This window comes from Meles meles, chromosome 20, assembly GCF_922984935.1.
Source record: "Meles meles chromosome 20, mMelMel3.1 paternal haplotype, whole genome shotgun sequence".
NCBI classification, from domain to species: Eukaryota; Metazoa; Chordata; class Mammalia; order Carnivora; family Mustelidae; genus Meles; species Meles meles.
This window is the reverse complement of record NC_060085.1, coordinates 13,744,789-13,769,311: the sequence shown is the minus strand read 5'-3', so window position 1 is coordinate 13,769,311 and position 24,523 is coordinate 13,744,789. Positions and strand designations below refer to the sequence as shown.

Below are 24,523 nucleotides of genomic sequence, written 5' to 3'. Positions count from 1 at the left end.
AAGAGAAGGCCTGGAGGGCCTGGGGAGCTGGGCCACTTATGGGAATGGGGGGATAATTCAGTAAGTGCAAAGAGACAGGCATAGGTCATACATCTTTAACATCAGTAGCAAAATGGGGCACCTGGGTGGCTCAGTAGGTTAAAGCCTCTGCCTTCCACTCAGGTCGTGATCCCAGGGTCCTGGGATCAAGACCCGAATCGGGCTCTCTGCTTCGCGGGGAGCCTGCTTCCTCCTCTCTCTCTGCCTGCCTCTCTGCCTACTTGTGATCCCTCTGTCAAATAAATAAATAAAATCTTTAAAAATAAATAAAAACAGGCAAAGATTCTGAATAGACATCTCCAGTAGATGAATAGACATCTCAAAGAAGATACAGAAATGTCCAACGACCACATGCAAAGATGTCCTGTCCACTAGCCACCAGAAATGCAAATCAAACTATGAGACACCACTTCACAGACCCACTAGGATGACCATGATACAAAAGGACAGATGGGGCGCCTGAGTGGCTCAGTCGGTTAAGCATTCGACTCCTGGTTTGGGCTCGGGTCATGACCTCATGGGTCATGAGATGGAGTCCCTAGTGGGCTCCATGCTCAGCAGGGAATCTGCTTGAATTTCTTTCCCCACCCCTGGCTCTCCCCCCATTCACCCTCTTTAAAATAAATAAATGAATTTTAAAAAAAAAGACATTAATACATAAGTGTGTACACATACCCCTTCTCATATTTTAAAGTTATCTAATTGCTTCTGTAATACGGCCCGTGTCGCAGCCAGCGCGGCAATATGACCAGGAACGTAAGGGTAAGAGGATGGTGAATAAAAGGCAAAGAAACAAAGAGATGGGGGCAGGAGGAGCACTGAGGAGGATGTCCAGAAATAATTACAAAGAAGTATCTATTTTTAACTAATTACGAAAGAATTTGTTACATGCGCATAAAACCCTCCAGGCTTCTCAAGGTCTAAATGCAGACCTTCCAAGGCCAGTGGTCTCTGTCTTCAGATAACTCCTTAACCGGCTGCACTGACTCCCAAGTGACTCAAGACGTAGTTTACAATGGTGCAGGTTATGGCTCGTGCAAGCACAGCACAAACCTACAATGATTTATTGCCCAGGCCCGTTTTGCCCACTCCAGATAAGCACCTGCAGGCAATGGCTGATGTTAGTACAATTGTTCCGTATTGATACAAGAAGTAACAACAGACCTGACAGTGATTTATGAGCTGTGCTGGAACAGCAAGGACCAGTTAAGAATTTAGGACCCCAACCAAACTGCTCTCTCATCTAACTAGTAAATGTGTGGGAAGTCACGTAGGCGAGCGCACAACACAGAGCACAGACCCTTTCTCAGTGCTAAGCAACTTTTCCGTCCTAAGCCTTTTGTTAGGCTATTCGGACTTTAAAGGAGACACAAGTCAGGGCCTGGTTTGGTCCTCGTCTCAAGCCTTATCGTGGCCTCCCACATCTCCCCCTTCCTTTTTAAATAAGTCAAGCAAATGTATTTGTGCTTGGGCACGTAGTCGTTGTTGTCCCGCACGAAACAAGGAAACACTCCGGCCAACAAGTAATACAGCTAACATTATAAAAATTACAACAAAAATCCAAAAGGAATACTTCATCATATTACCAGGATTGAACCCATGAAGACCATCCAAGATCTGAGATACTACAGTAGCAGGATTTTCTACATCTAACTGCGCATGCCCTATACTAGCAATTTCCCTTTGCAACTCCGCAGGACCCAGGCTTACATTATTATGAAACCACACCCCTTGCAGATGATGCTTCACGGCATCCCAGGAATAATTTAAGGCCTTTAAAGGAGTAACACAGATATGTTGAAACCCTCCATGGCATACTAGAGACATCTGTGTCCTTAATATAGATAACTGTCCTCCTAGATGCTCTATTGCTTCTTCCAGCCCTGCCAAGTGGCTTAATATCTTCTTTTTTTTTAATATTTTATTTATTTATTTGACAGAGATCACAAGTAGGCAGAGAGGCAGGCAGAGAGAGAGGGAGAAACTGGCTCCCCACTGAGCAGAGAGCCCGATGCGGGACTCGATCCCAGGACCCTGAGATCATGACCTGAGCCAAAGGCAGAGACTCAAACCACTGAGCCACCCAGGCGCCCCATGGCTTAATATCTTCTGATCTATGTTCTTGAGTAGCTAAGGCATGAGAGATACTTTTTGCCAGAGAATTAGCATGTTTAGCTGTCTGTACAGATTGCGAAAGGGCCACTGAGGAAACAGCAGCTGTAGCAATGAGAGAGACTAACGCAGCTATTCCTGCAATAAGTAACCCTAGAAAACGTTTGACTCTGTTAACTTCTGCCTGTAGCTCTAATGCCAACTGATACCCATAACTGGCACACCAAGGATCTTCCACTTCCACTGGAAGGAGCACATAAGGGGGTTGCATAACCAGAAAAACCATAGTAGGGAGATTCCCATGAATTGAAGAAGAAATAGGTACACAATCAGTTAACACACATCCATTACATACGATATGATAGGTGAGATACCGCCCTTTGGGCCCCTTAAATACATGTGGTGAAACAGTGCCGGGGGCCCGCAGTCAGGAGGAAAGGACGAGGAACACAGGCTTTTACAGAAAAGTCCACCCGAGTGGCTCGGGCAAAACTATTATCTCCCACCTTGACCATTGCAGGGCCCAAGGTGGCTACTAGCTTCCATAGTTCAGGGTGGATCGTTTCTTCCGTTGAGAAGAGTCCTCCTGGGATTGTTACGTTGTGTAGATGTAAGCGGGCCATTTGAGGATCTGAAGGATATGCAATGTGTCTTTCATATTGATCTCTCAGCACCTTGGACCAGTCAGTGATGGAGAACCCCCGAACACCAGGTGGCGATATAATCTGTGGCTTCTCCTGTATGCATTCACTCCAGATGGGACCTGGAATGGAAAGACTGAGTTCTCGGAGTACCTGGGTGGCTCAGTGGGTTAAAGCCTCTGCCTTTGGCTCAGGTCATAATCCCAGGGTCCTGGGATCGAGCCCCACGTCGAGCTCTCTGCTCAGCAGGGAGCCTGCTTCTCCCTCTGCCTCTGCCTGCTTCTCCGCCTGCTTGTGATCTCTGTCGAATAAATAAAAATTAAAAAAAAAAAAAAAGACTGAGTTCTCTAGGACAGGGTGGGTGACCTAGGGGACGCATGCCCAGTCCAAGAAAGGTAGGGACCTTGTCACCTATAATTTCATAGAGATCCCATTTTTCCATTCATTTAACAAAAGATCCAGTTTGTGATACTTCTTTAAGATAAGATACTATGTGTGGGACTTGCTTCAACCATTCATGGGAAGGGACTTGAAAGCAAATAGGGACCTGTACTGAAATTCCTGACCAACTCATATAATGTTCAGCATGTTCTATACCTTCAGAATTAATGCCTCCAAAATGTTCTGAGACATTAGTATGAACCCGGGGGGTAGGATCACCCGAGGTAACTGGGCGCACTGATGAAGGGTCGGGTAAATAGGCCCAATAACGCATAGCATGCACTCCAGAAGCATTGATCAAAGCCAATAAAGCATAGAGGATAGGTATTATAGTACTGTTTGAGGGGGGCTGTATAGCAATCTCAAGAGCCTGTTGGACAAGATTTCTCATTTGTCCTTGGCGAAGGTGGGGGGCAGGCGTCTTCTCGGTCTCCGCTGATTTCTCTGACTCAGGGCCAGCGTTGCAATCCGTTGCCGTAGGGGCTAGGAGTCGACACCATCTCTCTGGGAGCCAGCGTGGGGTGTCCTCATCCTGCGGGAAAATACAAACAAATCCTTGCCCTTGACAGAGCACTGGATCTGGACCTTTCCATACGCCGGTCAAGGGATCCTTCTACCAGGCGTATGGAAGCGGAGAAAAATCAGGATGCCAGAATCGCTCGGCAGCTGTCCCGCCTGTATCATCAACATTCCAAAAATTTAAAACATATAAGGTTAAATTTAAATGCATATGCAGGGAATATTTTACTTTCCCCTGTAGTATCTCCCCCTCTTTTAATTTTTTAAGGTAGGATTTAAGGGTGCTGTTTGCACGCTCCACAATAGCTTGACTTTGTGAATTATATGGAATACCTGTGGAATGTGCTATTTGGAAAATGGCACAGAAAGTCTGAAAAGCTTGGGACGTATAAGCAGTCCCATTATCTGTCTTAATAGCCTTTGGCATGCCCAGGGTGGTCAATGCTGAAAGTGAATGATTTTGAACATCAGTAAAAGATCCCCCAGGGTGTGCTGTAGCGCGTAGAAACCCAGAAAAGGTATCAATAGAAACATGGAGATATTTAAGTTTTCCAAAAGGGGGGAAGATAGTTACATCCATTTGCCATAAATGATTAGGCATTAGGCCTCGAGGATTCACAGCATAAGTTGGTTGAGGATGATGAATAGGACAAGCAGGACAATTTTTTACTAGTTGACGAGCCTCTTCCCTGGTTAAATGAAATTGTTTGCACAGGGCAGCTGCGTTCTGATGAAATCGGGCGTGACTCTGAGTAGCTTGTTCAAGTTTAGTGATCATTGCTAGCTGTATATGGGTTAAGGCATCCGCAAAAACATTGCCTTCAGTTAAGGGCCCAGGCAAATTAGTATGCGCCCGAATATGTGAAATATATATAGGATTAGTTCTCTTATTTAATAATTGTTGAATATTTGTGAAAAATAAGAGGAGGAGTTCATCATTAGTAAGAATGTAAGCAGTAGGTAACATCGGGATAGCGCGCGCCACGTAATGACTCACTATATAAATTACAGGGTTCAGGAAAAAATTCCAGGGCCATCAGTACTGCTTTTAACTCAGCCCTCTGTACTGATTGAGTAGCGTAAAATGCTTGAAAGGACTCGTGACCAAAGCAGGAGGATTTATAAATGCCAATATGTCCCCTTTTATCTGCATCCGCAAAGACATTAATAGCAGAAGTAAGGAGAGTTGTCTGAACAGGATTGTTAGCCAGAGTAGGGGCAGTGGAAAGAAATTGTAATAATTTATCCGCTGGCAAGTGATACTTGAGCTGCCCTGGATAATTAGAGAGAGCTATTTGCCAATTAAGATTAAAGCTGAACAACGTTTGCACACGGTCAGTAGTTAGCATTGGTAAAACTAAGAATTTGGGCTCCTTCCTTGTAATTTGAATAATTCTCTGGCGGCCCGGGGTAATTAGTTGTGTTAATAATTCCACCTGCCCAGCGATGGCATGTAGTTGGTGTAAAGCTAAGTGAATCCATTCCAAAGGCTCATGGATTTGCCATATAACTGCTAAGGGTAACCTAGATGGCATTATAAGATTAAATATACTGGCGTGGCAGGATCATATTGACAGAGCTGCGCCTGTGACCGCTTATCATCAACTAGCTGTAACGCTGTTTTAGTGATGAAGTTCTAGAACCTAGGTGAGGTTCGGTGGGCTGAGGTCCGGAGCCTATGACCAAGAAAGAATTCTTGAGACATCTTTGGTGCGAAATGGTGGTTTATTAAAGCACAGGGACAGGACCCATGGGCAGAAAGAGCTGCTGCCCCGTTATCTTGAGGAGTGGCTGATTATATACACAGAAGTTGGGCAGGGGAGAACAAGGGGGTGATGTTTGTTAGTCTCTAAGGAATTTTGGAAGCAAGGTCTCCAGGACCTTGAGGGGCTAAGTATTGTTGGGAGAAAGGTTATTTATTACTAGTAGTAAAAATCTTCTTGTGAGACCCTTTAGATGTATATCAGTGGGCCATATGCTTGGGAATGATCGCTGACACTATCTTGGAGACCTAGAGATAAAGTTTCACATTTCTCCTATCAAGTGTCCTTGTTAGTGAGATTTGGGTTTAGAAGAAATTTAACTTCATTTAGGGCTTGAGGAACTGAGTTACTTGCCTCTGGAAATTGTGCTATAGTTAGGATAGCTTCTTTGTTGTCAATCTCTAGGACATTGGTAAACCAAGGGAGACTCTGGTCTTGCAGGATTGTGATCTCTGCAAGTTAACCGTTTGTTTTTCTTTTAGGGCAGTTAGAGGTGCCTGAGGAATGTCACACAGATTACCGAGGGGAGCGGGTGGAGAAGGGGTGCAAGGTGCCAGCTTTTAATTTGTCCTCAGCCAGCTTCCTGCTTCCTCATCATTAGCACTCTTGGTTCAAGTTCAAGGAGAGGAGGGAGAGTTATCTCCTTTTAAAATATCAAATAAAGGTTTCATATCATCAGCCGTTAGATGTAAAAAGGGTCTAATCCAGTTAATAGCTCCTAATAATTTTTGAAAATCGTTTAAAGTACACAGGGACTGCGTTCGTAAAGAAATCTTTTGAGGACGAATTCTTTTATTTTCAATGATATACCCCAAATATTCAAAAGGCTCCATTTTCTGCACCTTTTTGGGGACGACTACTAAATTATATTGCTGTAATTGAGTAACTAAAAAGGCAAAGCCTTGTTGTAAAATTTCCTCCGTCTCAGCTGCTAAAAGAATATCATCCATATAATGTATACAGTAAACCATCGGTTCAAATCGTGCTCAAAACAGAGAAATTGCAGGAGAAACAAATTCCTGACATAATGTAGGACTATTAGCCATACCCTGAGGCAAAACCTGCCATTGATAACGCTTAGCAGGTTTTTTATGATTAAGTGCTGAGAATAGTAAAGGCAAATCGCTCACAATTTTGGGGGGCCAAAGGGATGGTTGTGGGAAGCCGTGGTAAGGCTCTAGAGGAGAGCCAAACCAGGCTCTGACTTATGCCTCCTCCAACGTCTAACTGCCTGATTTAAGGCAAAGGATAATGGAGTTGAGTTTGTACTGAGAAAGAGCCTGTGCCATGCGCTGCTTGCTCGCCTACGTGACCTCCTCTCACATGCTCCTCTAGATCGTTGACCTTCAAGGCAGCCCAGGTGCACTCATTAATCTTCCAGTGGTTCTTGCTGTCCTGTTAGAAACTACGAGATAATCTTTTGAGTGTTCTTATATTGGAGTGATGTTTACCATCCACTGTCTGGCGTTGGTATGTCTGTAGTGGAAAATATTATGGAGCTGGTATGTGAACCTTTAATCATGCAGCAACACTTAGATAAATCACCCTTTCACTGTAAGACTTCTATACAGTCCCATGGTTTTACTAAAAAAGAGGCATTGGTGGAAATCATCCCCTACGCTCCTCCTGCCCCCATCTCTTTGTCTCTTTAATTTCTTTTCACGATCCTCTTATCCTCACGCTTCCTGGTCGATTTGTCACGCGGGCCATGGCAGATGGTAAAAAAAAAATCCTTTAAATCTAATATAATTAGTTTATATTGAAGGGGGATGGCCGATGGTGTAGGTAGTCCAGGTTGAAGGGCCCCCTAGGCTTCCTAGTGGCATTTACTGCCCTCAGATCTTGTAAAAAAGTCTCCACTTTCCTGATTTCTTTTTAATTACAAATATAGGAGTATTCCAAGGGCTAAAGGATTCCTTCAAACGACCCAAAAGCAGCTGTTCCTCTGTTAAAGTCGCTGCTGCCACCAGTTTCTCTGCAGGCAAGGGCCACTGATCTACCCATACAGGGTCATTAGATTTCCATTCAATAGGCAGCGCATGAGGGACTTCAGTGGCCCTGAGGAAAACCCAAACCAGCCTTGGAATGCTGTGACTGTATCTGGAGCAGACTGGGTTCCCCCTGTAAAGTCTTTCCTAAACCCTTGCCCTGTATGTATCCCATTTTTTTCATAAGGGCCATAGCGACCAAAGGCTGTTTTGCCCCAGGAACAGCTGTAGTTAAAGAAACACCCATGTCGGTTGAAACATCAAGGCCCCACTAGTTAAGGTCAATTTGTAACACAAAAGGCTGGAATACTCCCTGATGGCCCTCAGCAGGGAACCAATTTAAAAAATCAGCACATAGCTTAGGAGCACAAGCTTGTCCCACACCCCTAATGGAAGTGTCCGAATCTACCAAAGGCCAATTTTTAGGCCAGTGTTGGGAAGTGATTACTGAAACGTCCGCTCCAGTATCAACCAACCCTAAGAAGGCTCGGTCCTGAATTATCAGAGTCAAATAGGGTTTATCTGTAGGAATTAATTGGGTCCAACATACATCAGTAGAGCCAAAACCTCCAGTTCCTCTTGCCTTTCACGGCTGGGTTATTGGTTTCCATTCGCGGCATAATTAATTGCGCAATGGGGACCCAATAATAAGAGCACTCCTTCCCTCAAAGTAGCCATAATTTTAATTTTTCCTGTATAATCTTCATCTATTACCCCAGGATGGATAGATAGTCCCTTCATCATCCAGCTAGATCTTCCCAAAAGTAAGCTCCAGGTCCCTTTTGGTAGTGGTCCCCAGACCCCAGTCTAATAGCCTTAGGAGGTTCCCCCGCCTCCATGGGTACAGGGGTATCAGGGGCTAAATCTAATCCTGCACTGGAGGGGGTACCTCGGTATAGTTTGTCAATGCCTGGGAGGTCAGAGGTATTGGCCCTGACACAGGCGACTGAGGAATCATTGCGGCTATTGTTTGTTGGGGCTGCAGCAAGCCCCGCTTCCAGTTTCCCTGAATGGGGTTCCCAAATCTATCTTTCTGGGAACGACATTCACTCGCCCAGTGAAATCCACGTTGACAACGAGGGCATAGGGAATTGGGCGCAGACCTTTTCCCATTGTTGGATGGGATAAGGGTCCCATGAGAGGCTGGATTACCTCCAAGCTGTGGGCATTGAGCCTTAAGATGCCCAGGCTGGCCACACTGAAAACAAAGACGTTTTTGCGATTGCCCTTTTGACATCATTCGCTTTTGCATTTCCATAGGAGATATACCTTTTAGCGCTGCCGGCAAGGTTAACCCCTGGATATAGGATGACCCAATATCAGCACACAGCCGAACGTAATCCTCTAAGGTGCCTGATTTTTCCCATGGGCGAATAGCAGCCTGACAAGCAGAATTAGCGTTTTCAAACGCTAATTGTTTAACAATAATTGTTCCGGCCTCCCCGTCAACTACGATCCTGCCTACTGCCTTTAATAACCTAGCCACAAAATCTTGATAAGGCTCATCCGGCCCCTGTCGTATTTTTGACAATTCTTCAGTTCTTACCCCGGAGGAGGGAAGACGCTTCCATGCCTTCAAGGCACATTGCGAGATCTGCTGATAAGCCATCTCCGGATACTCTATTTGTGCCAGAATTTCTGCATAAGCTCCATTTCCCGTTAACATTTCATATGAAATGGGAATTTTGGTTCTTCAATTGTACATTGCCAGTTCGTTAGCTCTTTCAAAGAACTCTGTTTTCCACAATAAATAATCCCCCCCCCCATAGACATTCTTGAGCAATGACCTTCCAATCTCCCGGGCATAAAGCCTCTAAACCCACACTGTCCAATAGAGATAGGGTATACGGTGCAGTGGGTCCAAATTGTGAAGTTGCAGTTTTTATTTCCTTTAACATTTTAAAAAATTAACACTATTATAGGCACACCAACCATTAGCCATTTGGGTGACTGTGTAGGCAGAAAAGGCAGAAGTATCCTCCCCAGCCTGCTGAGCTTGGTAAAGCGTCCGTTGAAGAGGTGTAATCTTTAAAGGCTCAGCTCCTTCGGGGAGCTGTTTTGGATAGACAGCAGAGTAAGGGCTTACTGGGAACATGCTCTCAGGCATGGGTTCCCCTTGGGGATGCTGCATTAAAGGGAATCCAGCAAGCGATCCCTTAGGGGCCCTAGGGGAGTTATTCATCCCAGATGTCTGGGTTTGACTATGCCTCATGGACAGTGTCTGGACTCCTGTAGATCTAACAAGTTTTTCAGAATAAGGTTGTCCAGGTTGACAAAAGGAATGGCCCAAATCTGGGGGGGCAGAGGCAAGAAATATCTCTTTATCATCATCCAAAAGTACCCCATCCTCGGGGGCGTCCAAAGGAACCGATCGGGAAGAAGGCCGTGAACCAGCCAGACTAGAGATTAACCCAGGAGAGGGAGAGGGAATGTCTGCATCTAAGTGCTCCTACACATCTTCCCGCTCATGTTACTAAATCATGGGGTGGGTCCCGAGAGGCTATAGATATTAAATCTATAGAGTGTTGCGGATCTAAGGCCTCCCGAATATCTTCCCAAATTTTCATAGTCTCTTCAGGGCAAGCACATGACCCCCTAATTTTTAATTGGTTTTTGATCTCCTGCCCTACTTTCTGCCAGGCTTGCAGATTCACTGTCCCTTCTTTGGGGAACCAAGGGCAGAGATCCAAAACCACACCAAAAAATTGATGTAAAGCCTTTTTAGAGACTTTTGACCCCTTCTGCTTTAAAAGGGCCTGCAGTACAGTGACAAAAAGATCCTGTTCTAAAGACTGAGAATGCCCCATGTTATTTTACTCCTGCTGTCTGTCACCCGTCAACCCGGGCTCCTCTTACCTGACTGTCGGTAACTACTTACCTGTATGTGCACTCCCTTGAAATGTTCTCAAGTCCCTGTTCTCGGGCGCCACTTGTCACGGCCAGGGCGGCAATACGCCAGGAACGTGAGAGTAAGAGGATGGTGAATAAAAGGCAAAGAAACAAAGAGATGGGGGCAGGAGGAGCACTGAGGAGGATGTCCAACAGTGCGGAGCTTATTCAGGGCAGTGAGGCCTGATAGAGCTAACAAAAATAATTGCAAAGAAGTATCTACCTTTAACTAATTACGAAAGAATTTGTTACATGTGCATAAAACCCTCCAGGCTTCCCCATTAACTGCTTCTCAAGGTCTAAATGCAGACCTTCCAAGGCCAGTGGTCTCTGTCTTCAGATAACTCCTAACCAGCTGCACCGACTCCCAAGTGACTCAAGACGTAGTTTACAATGGTGCAGTTTATGGCTCGTGCAAGCACAGCACAAACCTACAATGATTTATTGCCCAGGCCCGTTTTGCCCACTCCAGATAAGCACCTGCAGGCAATGGCTGATGTTAGTACAATTGTTCCGTATTGATACAAGAAGTAACAACAGACCTGACAGTGATTTATGAGCTGTGCTGGAACAGCAAGGACCAGTTAAGAAGTTAGGACCCCAACCAAACTGCTCTCTCATCTAACTAGTAAATGTGTGGGAAGTCACGTTGGCGAGCGCACAACACAGAGCACAGACCCTTTCTCAATGCTACTCAACTTTTCCGTCCTAAGCCTTTTGTTAGGCTATTCGGACTTTAAAGGAGACACAAGTCAGGGCCTGGTTTGGTCCTCCATGCAAGCCTTACCGTGGCCTCCCACAACCCCACCCTTTTAATCCTGAAAAATCACAAAAAGAAGCTCAGGTTCAAGACAGACTTGGAGCAAAGAACTGCTTTTATCTGCCAGACACCTCAGTAAAGCAGTACTACTCACTAGACTGGCGGCTCTGACTCCACTTGTTGGAAAGAGTCGTTGATGAGGGAGCAGGAGGCTGACTGAGGACAAAGCAAAAGCTGGCACCTTGCACCCCCTCTCCATCCATTCCCCTGGGTAATCTGTGTAGCATTCCTCCAGCACCCCTGACCGCCATAAGCAAGAAACAAATAGTTCCCCTTGGTTTACAATGTCCTAGAGATCTACAAAGAAGTTACCTTGTGCTATTGATAATTTCCAGAGGCAAATAACTCAGTTCCTCAAGCCCTCCCTCCATACACAAAACTGAGGGAGGTTGAGGTAGAAGGAAATGTAAATATAGTTAAATCTCTTCTGAACCTAAATCTCTCTAACAAAGACGCTTGACAGCAGGATTGTGACATTCCACCAGGAATCTCCCAAATATCTTGATGTTAATGGCTTGCCAAAAGACAACGTTGATCTAGCTGGAAGACCTCCGGGATACTCCCTGCACCTAGGCACCTTGCAGGCCCTCTTTAGCATATGAAAACTCCGTTGAAACCTCCCTTCCCCTCACCTTTTCCCAACCGCAGGGTACAGAACCTGCCATCCCTCACAACCCGGGGCAGCAGCTCTTTCTGCCCACGGGTCCTGTCCCCGTGCTTTAATAAACCACCATTTTGCACCAAAGATGTCTCAAGAATTCTTTCTTGGTCATCGGCTCCGGATCTCAGCCCACCGAACCTCACGTAGGTTCTAGAACTTCATCAGTCGTGACTGCCTGTAGTAGCTGGAAAGTAAAAATGAGGGGCTGAATCCAGGCTGGGGAAGGGAGGGGTAACTGCATTCATTCATTTCTGAGATGTTGAACACATTCTGTCTTTCAAGCTTCTAGGCAATTTTGGTCCTCAATTGTTAAGGGGTAGTCTTGGAGCGGAGGGCAGAAGGTTGGGATATCAGATTTGGAAGGGAAGGCAGGGCAGGCATACTTATTGCAGAAGGTATGGTCATGTGGACGCTGTGTTGTTAACCTAGTGGGGTGTAGGGGGGGTCCCTTAAACAGCACAGTTGGGGGCAGTGAATGAAGGTGCTATAGACAAATTATACAGGCCGACCCACAAAGTTGTTCAGGCAAGTTTTCTTATTTAGCACCCTTTGCTTCAGCAGAAATCGGGACCAGAGGTTTTCGCTCTGATGATGCCGATACTTTACACCTAAGATGAGCTGTCCTGCTCACTCACCATCACAATACACCTGAGCCTTCCCTCACCAGCTCCCATTTCACACTTGGAGAAAGAGAGGCTGGGGGAGTGCAATGGTTTCTTCATTCATTCATTCATTCATTCAGAAAACCATTTCCCAAGCTCCTCCTGTGCAGGGCTGCCCTTCATCTGAATGAGCCCCTGCTCTCTCCTAGCTCACACCCTCCTGGAGAAGTCAGACATGAGTGAACAGGTAAGTCACATAAACACAAGAAAAAAATCCAACGCAATAATGGAGATACCATAGAGTGACTGGGGGCTGTAGAGATCAGGAGGTGAAGGAAACGACATTTACATGGAAGCCTGAATGGCAGGAAGGACACGGTCGTGTATTTGGAGGAAGAGCGTCTCCAACAGAGTCCCAAGGAGACTAGAGCCCCAAGGCAGGAACTAGCAGAAGGCAGACACAGGTAACTGGAGGCTGACCACTCAGACCAGAGGGGAAAGATGAGACTGGAAAGACTGATCTTAGGGGAACCTCTGGAGGGCTTTGAGTAGAGGAGAGACTAGGGTCCGTTTTTAAAAAAATCACTGTGGCTACTCGGTGAAGGGACTGTAAAAGAAGGGATGGAAGCAGGGAGGCTGGCTAGGAGCCCGTTTAGTGGGCTGGAGAAATCTAGTGCTGGTTGGGTTCGGTGGGTTCAGGGTGTCTTGGAGGCAGGGCTCCTGGTCCTTTCCGGTCATGTGTGGAGGCCGAGAAAATTATGACCATCCCACCTCAGGTTTAGCTTTAGCATAAGTACAGCCATCTTGGCAAAGCAAAAGCTGGCACCGTGCACCCCCTCTCCACCCGCTCCCCTCTGCTCCCCTCCGCTGCTCCCCTCCCCTCGGTAGTCTGTGTGACATTCCTCAGCCATGCCTGGCTGCCCTGGGGGAAAAGCAAATAGTTAACTTGCTGAGATCACAATCCTGCAAGGCAGGAGTCTCCCTTGGTTTACCAATGTCCTAGAGCTTTACAACGAAGAAGCTATCTTAACAATAGCACAGTTTCCAGAGGCAAATAACTCAGTTCCTCAAGCCCTAAATAAAGTTAAATTTCTCCTAACCTAAATCTCACTAACAAGGACACTTGGTAGGAGAAATCTGAAACTTATCTCTAAACCTCCAAGATAGTGTCAGCGATCATTCCCAAGCATATGAACCACTGATATACATCTAAAGGGTCTCACGAGAAGATTTTTATTATTGGTAATGAATAACCTTTCTCCTAACAATAGCTAGCCCCTCAAGGTCCTGGAGACCTTGCTTCCAAAAGTCTTTGGAGACTTACATCATCCATAATCTCCCTTGTCCTCACCCACCACAGAGTCCACCCCTACTCTGCCTTTAAAAACTCTGACTGTAATCTGGTTCGGGGTCCAAGTCCCTACTCCGCTGCGTCGGGTATACTTGGACCCAAGCTTAAGCATGTCACTCGGGGTCCAAGTCCCTACTCTGCTGTGTCGGGTATACTTGGGCCCAAGCTTAAGCTTGTCAAATAAACCGAAGCTTAAGCTTGTCAAATAAACCCGCGTGTGATTGCATCGGTGCTTGGCTCCTTGGTGGTCTCTTAGACACAAAAACTCGGGTATAACACATGAGCCTTAGAGCATGACAAAAAAGAGGAATCAGTACTGACTCCGGAGTTTTTAGCTTAACAGGATGCACATGGAGCTTTAACTGAGCCAGAGAAGCTGGTTGGGGAGAAGACTCAGGTCCATGTGTTGGCCATGTCTTGTCTGAAATAGATATATTTCCCAAAAAGAATGCTGGCAAGGATGTGGGAAATTGCAACTTTGATACACTGTTGCTGGTGGGACCATAGAATGGTGCAGTCGCTTTGAACAACAGTCTGGCAGGTCCTCAAAATATTAAACAATTACCATATGACCTGGTATTTCCACGCCTTGGTTTATACCAGAAAGAATTAAAAACATACCTTCACACAAAGACTTGTATATGTGCCACGGCCCGCGTGACAAATCGACCAGGAAGCGCGAGGGTAAGAGGATGGTGAAAAGAAATTAAAGAGACAAAGAGATGGGGGCAGGAGGAGCCTAGGGGATGATTTCCACCAATGCCGAGTTTATTCAAGGCAGCAAGGCATTATATAGCCAACAATAACTATTTTTAACTGATTACAAAAGAATTTACTACATGCACAAAAAACCCTCCAGACTTCCCCATTATCTACGTCTCACCGTCTAAATGCAGACTCTCCAAGGCCAGTGGTCTCTGTCTTCAGATAATTTTTTAACCAGCTGCACTGACTCCAACGTAACTCAAAACATACAAGAAGTAACAACAAACCTGAGAGTGATTCGTAAGCTGTGCTGGAACAGCAAGGACCAGTTATGAATTTACGACCCCAACCAAATTGCTCTCATCTAACAAGTAAACGTGTGAGAAATCGCGTAGGTGAGCGCACAACACAGGGCACAGACTCTTTCTCAGTGCTACGCAACTTTTCCATCCTAAACCTTTTGTTAGGCTATTCGGACTTTAAAGGAGACGCAAGTCAGGGCCTGGTTTGGTCCTTGTCTCAAGCCTTTTCGCGGCCTCCCACATACATGAATGTTCTCAGCAGCCTTACTCACAATAGACAGTGTAAATGACTTAATGTCCATCACTGGGTAAATGGTCAACAAAACGTGGCCCATCCATTCAAAGGGGTATTATTTGGCCATAAAAAGGGACGAACCTGGATGAATCTTAAAATACGACGTTGAGTGGAAGAAGCCAGACACCAAAGACCACATGTTGTATGATCTCATTGACATGAAATGTCGGGAACAGACAAATCTAGAGACAGAAAGCCAGTTAGTGGCTGCCAGGGGCTGGGGGAGAGACTTTAATGGGTCTGAAGTTTCCTCTTGGGGGAATGAAAATGTTCTGGAACCAGACAGAGGCGACGGTTGCCCAACTTTGCGATCACTAAATGCCACCAAGTTGTACGATTTACAAGCGTGGATTATATGGCATGTGAATGACAGCTTAATTGAAAACAGATCAGCTGGAGTTGGCCAGGCATGCGGCATAGGAACAAGGGTTCAGGGACAAGGGACAGCAGGAGCTAAGGCATGGAAGCAAGACACAGGCTGGAAATGACCAATCACGGCAGAAGGAAAAGAGCCCTCAGGATGGCAGCACCAGGGAGACTGGACTCTTCCCCAGAGTGAGGGAGACCCTTGAAAGCTTAGAGGCCAGGTCCTAGCCTGAAGCCACCTCTCCTTGGAGCCTCTCAAGTCCTCAACTCTCCCACTTCCCCATGCCCTCTCCGGCACGCTTGTCCCTCCTTGTCCCTCACATGCCGCTCAAGCCCTGATGCTCCTGGCCCACGTGTTGATGCCAGGCTGGGGCGAGTTTCTCTTCCCACATCACAAGGACAAACATCCTCTCCGTACACATCCTTCCAGAACGCCTTCTGATTCTGGCTTTCCTCCCGACCTAATGATGGTCCTTGGGGGCAGGTCACAGAATTTCTCATTCCACAGAAAAAAACAAACAACAAACAACAACAACAACAAAAAAGTTCTTGGGGTGCCTGAGTGGCACAATTGGTTAAGCATCCAACTCTTGGTTTTGGCTCAGGTCACGATCTCAGGGTTTTGGGATCGAGCCCCATATCTGGCTCCATCCATGCTCAGCATGGAGTCTGCTTAAGACTCTCTCTCTCGGGGCGCCTGGGTGGCTCAGTGGATTAAGCCGCTGCCTTCGGCTCAGGTCATGATCTCAGGGTCCTGGGATCGAGCCCCACATCGGGCTCTCTGCTCCGCAGGGAGCCTGCTTCCTCCTCTCTCTCTGCCTGCCTCTCTGCCTACTTGTGATCTCTGTATGTCAAATAAATAAATAAAATTAAAAAAAAAAAAGACTCTCTCTCTCCCCCTCCCTCTGCCCCTCCCACTCCTGCTCTCTCTCTCTCTCTCTCTCTCTTTAAAATAAAATCTTAAAAAAGGGGCACCTGGGTGGCTCAGTGGGTTAAGCCGCTGCCTTCGGCTCAGGTCATGATCTCAGGGTCCTGGGATCGAGTCCCACATCGGGCTCTCTGCTCAGCGGGGAGCCTGCTTCCCTCTCTCTCTCTCTGCCTGCCTCTCTGTCTACTTGTGATCTCTCTCTGTCAAATAAATAAATAAAATCTTAAAAAAAAAAATCTTAAAAAAAAAAAAATACAAAGCTCTCAAGCCAGCCAAAGGCAAGGATCTTAAAGGCATCTTGCTTAGTCAAAGAAGCTGGTTTGAAAAGGCTGTACTTTGTGGGATTCCAAGTGCATGACCCGGAAAAAGCAAAGCTATGGAGACCATAAAAGATCCACAGGGGCCAGGGGTTGGGATAGGAAGGATGAAGAGACAGGAGCACAGGGGATTTTTAAGGCAGAGGAATGATGACACCATCACAGTGGACGCAGGTCAAAACCCAAGGAAGGTACAATACAGAGCAAACGCTGATGGAAGCCGTAGACTTCAGGTAATAATATTGCGTGAGCACAGACTCATCGGTTGTAACAAACACAGGTTGGTAATGCAGGACATAAATAGTAAGGGAAACAGTGGTGTGGGGTAGAGGGTATGGGAAGTCTGTACTTTCTGCTCGTTTTTTTTTATGAACCTGAAATTGCTCTAATACTTAAAGTCTGTTATTAATTAAAAAGACAAACACAGAGCCTGCTGCCAAGAATCACCATGATTATTTCCCTGCTAGCTCAGAGGGAGCCTCTTACCTTGCTGAGCGTCACAGGCTTTGGAACGGAAAAGGTCCCGCTGGCCTACTTTCTTGCCAGGAGCCGCCGACATTGACTTCGTTCCCCTCTTTATGCCTCAGTTTTCTTATCTGTATAATGGGGACCATGGCAGTTGCGAGGTCTCATGGGATGTCATATAGGATGCACTCGCTTTATCAGCATACTGGGGACGCTCCATCCCCAATGGCAGCGGATCCTTCTGCCTCCCTCTCCTTGTGGACGGTGGGCATCCAAGGACCAGCCCCAGCCAACTAGGGCTTCATCCATCCCCCACCCCCCCCATCCATCCCCAGGGCTGCCCCCTCCCAGCAAATGCTCAGGCATCACAACCCTTTCCTCCTCTGTCCCCTGCAGTGGAGACAAGATGAGACAGACGTTGTAATACTGAAGGGGAAACAGCAGAAGTTAGGATTGAGTGTCTTAGACTCTGGAGCTGGGAGTCCTGGATTGGAAAGCCAGTTCCAAAGGCCCCCTTTGCAGCTCGCACCCAGAGCTATGGCCACACTGAGTCGCCTGCCAGAATCCACAGGCAGATCAACCGTACCTTCCCTGGGACTGAGGCTGGTGCAGAACTCTGTTGAGGCCCCAGAGGCTGCTGGGAGGTAGGGAGGATGCTAACCACCCCTCCGCACCCCCAAACCCCCCATCTCCCACCCCTCCTCACTCCTGGACCTCCCCTCCCCTCACCCCCACCCCCATATACAGCCAGTCTCCAGACCCCAAAGGCCCTGCAGCTGCACTTACAGGCCACTGGGGGGCAGCAAATGACCTTGAGTTCCCCAGCAAAAAGTCCTGCCATCTGAAATTCAGAAAGTGTTCCATGCCACATGGAGACAGAGAGTAAATAACCGGGATTTGGGCACCAGACACTCTGCAGGTTTATTTCTTGAATTCAACCAGGAAACAAAACCTTGGTGCTTGGAAAGGCCCACATGCAACAGCGCCGACCCCAGTGTTCGTGGGGCTGGATGCCGCTGCGGGAGAAGAGCAGGACGGACAGTCTGGGTGGCCAGTCCCAACCACGGGAGTCCAGGATGAGCCACCAACAAGGCCAATGGGGACGTCTGAGCCATCCTGGCTGTGTCGTCCGGGATGTCACCAACACTGGGTCACCGTCACCAACGAGGCCAGCGGGGATATTCAACAGGCTGGAACCCCCAAGGCCCAAAAGTCCATCTTGGACACCACCCCCCAGGCACGAGCCCTCCTCTGACACCACCGCTGCCACTCCTATGGGTCCCCGCAGTAGCCATAACAAATGGGGACACCAAGAGGCCTCTGCCAGGGTAAGCATCTGAACGGTGAGCCAAACAGCCACCCAATGTAATCTTTAAGGCCCCTCTAACAGGAGCTCCGTGTAGATGCCTAAAAGGAGACAGCTGGGCAGGGGCAATGTCCAAGGGGTAAGAGTTGATTCTGGAACCTTCTGGGCAACAGGAAGGGCAGACAGTGTATGGGAGACCCAGCAAAGATGGTCAAGTGCAAAGGGCAACTGGCCCAGCCTAGGAGATCTCTAGCTGGCCTGGACGTCCCTTAACAATGCCCCACTACATCCAGGTGAGTGAGGCGGACCACCCGTGGCTCCTCTGCTCAGAGGGGAGGATGGAGGGTCTGCCTGGCACTCACACAGGGCGAGGATGCCCTGGAGTCCGGCAGCCTGGGGAGGCCTGGACAGAGGCTCCTTAAGGCACAGCTGAGAGGGAGGCCAGGAGGCTCCACTCTGGGTCCAGGACCCAGCAGAGATGACCAGCAGAGGCCTCGAGGGCAACGAGACCCTGCACGTGTATAGATCTCAGGAGAGAGCAGGGGAGGAGAGAAGGAAGAGGTGAGGGCAGACGGACCGGGGAGGAGAAGCAGGGAGAGGACACACACACACACACACACACACACACACACACACACACACACAGGAGCCAGAATTCAGGCAGGAGAGAGCCTAGAGGAGAAAAGAGGAGAGCAAGACAGGAGAGCCATGGGCTCCTGCTGGGGTCCAGCTGCTCGGCACTAGGATGTCCCCACCTGGAGCATCTGGGCCAGTCCCTCCCCAGGCAGGGCTGTCTGGCTCAAGCCTGCCTCACTGGCAGGGCCCAGCTGGCAGCCTCTAGCAAGCAGAGGAGGAGCGTCAGAGGGCAAAGGCACCCGAGCAGATGCGGGTGTAGACACCCTGGTCCAGCGGCAGGTAGTGACCCTGCTTCAGGTCCAGGAAGAAGAGCCTGTCCGAGGTCTGGCGTGGGTCGAAGCCCTCGTGCTGCAGTCGAGTCTTCTGGATCTTGAAGGTGCCTGTGGGGGTGGGCATGGGGTTTCTCAGCTGTTGGGGGGAAGGTTCTGGGATCCCCAAACTCACCATCCTGTCCTACACCTCCAGGCTTCTGCATAGGCCATCCCCTCAGCTAGAAACATGCTTCCCTGTTTTGCTGGCCTGTTTCCCCCCTTGTCCTTCAGATCCTAACTTCATGTCCCCTCCTCCAGGGAGACCTCCCTGCCCACTACCCCATCACAATCCCAGACACTGTGGATTCCCTGCCTGGGCACGTGTCCACTCCCCATGAGGCCAAGGCAGGGCTGAATCTGCCACAAAGTAGGTCAGAGGTCAGCAACCCAGAGCTGAGGGCCAAATGCAGCCCATCACCTGTTTTGTAAAGTTTTTACTGGCACCAAGTGACACCCACTCATCTACACACCATCCGATGCAGCTTTTGCACAACAGAGGCAGAGGTAAGTCGTTGGCACAGAGACTGCATGGCCCCAAAAGACCTGAGAATATTTACCATCTGGTCCTTTAAGAAACAGTTTCCACTCCCTGTGGTGGACAATTAAAGAAAAGTTTCACGAAAATTAAGGCTCAGGGGGAGGGTGAGTAGGAAAAGACCAAGGCAGGAGACCTGTGTGCATTAGAGTTGAGAAGGCTTCTTGTTTTAAACAAAACTTCAAAAACACAAACCTTAAGATTTAAAAAAAAAAAAAAAAAAGGTAAGTTTGTATCAAAATGAAGGGGCTTCTTTTCAACAAAGGCCCCGTTAACAAGGTTGACAGTTAAGACTCCCCAAAAGAGGGGCGCCTGGGAGGCTCAGTAGGTTAAAGCCTCTGCCTTCGGCTCGGGTCATGATCCCAGGGTGCTGGGATCGAGCCTCACATCTGGCTCTCTGCTCAGCAGGGAGCCTGCTTCCTCCTCTCTCTGTCTGCCTCCCTGCCTACCTGTGATCTCTCTCTCTCTGTCAAATAAATAAATAAAATCTTAAAAAAAAAAAAAAAGACTCCCAAAAAGAAGACTCCTGACGTCCGAAACCGCTAAGGAATTAACATTGGGACTATTAACATTGGGACTATTAGGAGAAACTTCTGGTCAAGAAGAAAAAGAGAGCAAGGCTATAAAAGATGGACAAAAATTACAAACAGGTGACTTACAGGAGCAGGAACCTCCTAGTTCTGGGAACCTCCGAGGTACTAATATGATTTGCTCAAATTTCCTAGTCATCAGAAAAATATGGGAAATGGAAGAAAGGCACCAAACACTGCAGAATGCCTAGGGGGGCTGGGATCAAGGATGGGAATAAATAATGATGCAGAGAAAACAAGATAAGGTCCCTACATGAGCCCACGGTACCCGGTGGCCATGGACCATTGCAGTCAGACTTGGCAGGGGGGCCTAAACCAGGACAAACAAGCAAGTGGTTGCTGAATCAACAGACAGGTGGACAGACAGACAGAGACGCAGGAGACCGCACCTGTGGTGTCCACCTGGGGCAGGAGGCGTAGGAAGATGGGCCGGGCATAGGGTGCCAGAACCTTCTGTAGCTCTTGGTACAGCGCATTGGGGCTCAGCTGGCCGTGGGGGTCCGCGATGGCTGCCATGCCTGCTTTTCCCTCCACTCCTGGAGACAGAGGTTTTGCTAAGAACACCCCACCTTTTGTCCCACCACAGGACTGGATGTACCCTTGGAGGCCCCTGGCCTCTGATGTCCAGTCCCTGCCATCTGAGATAACATTTGCTGGAACAGTCACCGTGTTACTGAGCTCCTGCAGCACTCCCTGCAACAGTGAAACAGTAGCTTTCCTGATCCCATTTTCCGGATAAGGAAACCAAGGCTGATTATCATCCATGAGGGGTGACTCCAGATCCAGGGCCCCTATCCCGGCTGCCATGTGCAGTTACCCAGGTTGAGCACTGCCCAAGGGCACCTGTGCCTTCAAGCTCATGCAGGTTTGGCTCCTCTGGGGCTGCCATACCCTAGGACCAACCCCAGAACCCCAGCTTGCCTGGCACAGCCACCCCGTACACAGCCACGTCTGTCTGGCCCAGCAGGCGGCTCAGCACACTCTCCACCTCTGTAGTGGAGACATTCTCCCCACGCCAGCGGAAGGTGTCCCCGCCGCGGTCCCGGAAGTACATGTAGCCCAGCTCATCCATCACCAGCACGTCACCTGGCAGAGGGGAGAAGGAGAAGTGAGACGGTGGCCCACCATCCCCACAGCCAGCACCCCACCCCCGGGGTCTTCGCACCTGAGAGGTAGGCACTGTCGCCCTTGCGGAAGACACTGTGGGCAATCTTCTTGCTGGTGGCACTCTCGCTGATGTAGCCATCGAAGCGACGCAGTGGGTCCTGCTGGTTGATCTGGCCCACAAGGAGGCCGGGCTCCCCTGGGGAGGAGGCCACCCTCAGGCTGTGCTGGGTGGACAGGGGGTGGGGGCCCCAGTTCCCCAGGGGACTGGGCAGGGCCTGGCTCACCGGCCTGACATGGGATACAGAGGCCCTGGGCATCCCGCAGTAGTTCCATGGTGTCCTCATTGACTTTCACCAGCCGGATGGGGTACACATGGGGTAAGATACGGCTGTTAAAGCCACAGGAGCCAACCTGAGACAGAGCAATCTGAGTTGGTGAGAAGCCCCAGGGGATGGTGGGGGACACAGCGTCCTCCCCACAGACACCTTGCCTCTCCTGCCCAGGGGCTGGAATGAACACCCCTTCATTGCCTGAACTCTGTGACTTTGGGTGATCTGAAAAAAGGGGTCTTTTTTTTTTTTAAGATTTTATTTATTCTTTTGACAGACAGAGATCACAAGTAGGCAGAGAGGCAGGCAGAGAGAGAGGAGGAAGCAGGCTCCTGGCCAAGCAGAGAACCCGATGTGGGGCTCGATCCCAGGACGCTGGGATCATGACCTGAGCTGAAGGCAGAGGCTTTAACCCACTGAGCCACCCAGGCGCCCCTGAAAAAAGGGGTCTTAAGGGCAGTGCCTCCTTCCTGGGACTAAGGCTCCCTCTTCCCTGCCTTCCCAGCCACCTTTGCAATCATATGAAGAAACCTGCTGACTGGTCACCACTTCCTGGTCCATAAAACCCTCTGTGCTCGCAGGAAGGAAATGCCTAGAAGGACCCTGAAGCCCGCTGCCCACCTGGCTCAATCCAATGAATAGAAATGCCTGTCTCTATGCTGTTGGGTATGTTTTTTACAGCAGCAAGTTCCATGAACGTGGCCAGGGTACCTTCCGGGGCTGTCTATTCAACAGATATGCAGGGGGCGGGGGTTTGGGGTGGCTGGCTCTCAGGTACTGGGGCCCCAACACAGAGACAGACCAAAAAGGAATCCCTGCTCCCAGATGCTTGCTTTATCATGATTCTCCTGATCTATGCCTGGCTTGGTAGGGCTGCATAAGAGAGGAGGGCCCCGCTCAAAGCATCTGCAGAGAGCCTGCTCCCTGAGGGTGCTGTGCTGAGCTCACGGTTTGCTGGGGATCCAACAAACCCAGGGAGCTGTCATCCCCATTTACAGATGACTAAACCAAAGCCCAAGGAGTCTGAGTGACTTCCCCGGTAGGAGGAGACGGGCACGCCAACCCGGGGCCAGGACCCCCCAGGTCCCTGCTCACCCCTGACACCCCCACAGGTGGGACCTGAAGCTCTGGAAGGCTGAGGCCCTGGCCCAAGGGACACCACCTGACAGAGGACTTGAACTCTGGGGGCAGAGACCCAGGACTGTGTGTGGCCCTGCCAGTCCCAGGAGCTCCCCCTTCCCCCCACCCTGTGCGCCTGGCAGGGCCCTTCCAGCAGATGAGGCTGTCCTGCGAGAACCCAGGGGGCTGGGGAAGTCAAGGTGGCAGCGATCCCCGAATGTGATAAACTGTCCACGCCCAAGCCCACGTCCATCCCCACCCACCTTGCCATCCATGTTGGCTATACTGCAGTTGCACTCGGTGGCTCCGTAGAACTCGCCGATCTGGCGCACGCCGAAGCGCTCGGTGAACTCCTCCCAGATGTTGGGCCGCAGCCCATTGCCCACCGCCAGGCGCACGCGATGCCGCCCCTCGGCCTCGCGCACCGGCTGCTTCAGCAGGTAGCGGCAGATCTCCCCGATGTACTGGACCACCTGGGGCGGGGTGGGGAAGCGAGGGGTGGGCTCGAGGGGAGTCAACCCTCTGACCTGGGTGCTAAAAACAAACTGTCTTAAAGGCGTTGTTAACAACCCCCAACCCGGGGCTGTTTGTGCCTACCCCTTGCTGGATGGGGGTGGGGGGCAGAAGGATGCATTCAGCGACCCTCATGCCCCTCCCCCGCCCTTCTGCTCCCCACGCTGTCTCCAGGGACAGGGGCTTGTGCCACAGGCAGTGCAGGAAGGCGGGGCGCACCGCTGACACCCCACCAGCCACCTTCAGCCCAGAGCCCCAGCTCCGGGGGCACGCTCCACGCCAACTCTATGAGCACCGATTGCCCACGGGGTCCCCTGCTCCTTGGCGCCCCCTGCAGGGCTCCTTCCCTTCCTGTCTCAAGGCCCCACTCCTGGTGGGGAGGGGTGCATCTCCCAGGTACCTCAGGCGCCTTCCAGTCCTCATCTCTGGGTTGACTTTGAATGATTACCACCAACATCCCCAATTTTACTGAGGGTCACCAACAGTAAGTACCTGGACCAAAGCTGATAAACGGCAGAGGTTGATTTGAAGCTGGACAGCCTGACCCAGGAGTCTGAATGAAGCAGTTACACGATCGGGATTAACTGCCAAGCTGATCATCACAGCCTCCAAGCGCTCACACCTTCCCCTCACACACAGGACAAAGTCCAAATTTCTGCCAGTGGCCAATTCCCTTTGGCCCTACCATCCTCACTGCCTCCTCTCCTTTCATTTCCCAGTAACACCCGCTGCCACGCAGGGCTCCTCCTCAGGGCCTTTGCACATGCTTTGCCCTGCCCACTGCCTGGGGCATTCTTCCCTGGGATGCATCTGGGCTCTCCCGTTTTGGGACAAAGGTAACTGCTGCGGACAGACTGTAGCTGAACACTGCTT

At 49.4% G+C, this 24,523-nt stretch overlaps 1 protein-coding gene across 4 annotated transcripts in view; it reads right to left on the bottom strand.

Annotated features, from left to right (window-relative positions):
- Nucleotides 1–18,018: 18,018 nt before the first annotated feature.
- Nucleotides 18,019–24,523, bottom strand: part of SLC27A1 (solute carrier family 27 member 1) — a 29,073-nt gene continuing 22,568 nt past the window's right edge. For all 4 annotated transcript variants that reach the window (XM_045990991.1, XM_045990992.1, XM_045990993.1 and 1 more), the window contains exons 8-13: nt 23,401–23,610; nt 21,974–22,100; nt 21,748–21,885; nt 21,504–21,668; nt 20,972–21,118; nt 18,019–19,526 (exon numbers count right to left, since the gene is read on the bottom strand). In XM_045990991.1, coding sequence (XP_045846947.1) covers nt 19,369–19,526; nt 20,972–21,118; nt 21,504–21,668; nt 21,748–21,885; nt 21,974–22,100; nt 23,401–23,610 — 945 coding nt within the window. In that variant the 3' untranslated portion in view covers nt 18,019–19,368. The remainder of the gene's footprint in view (nt 19,527–20,971; nt 21,119–21,503; nt 21,669–21,747; nt 21,886–21,973; nt 22,101–23,400; nt 23,611–24,523) is intronic.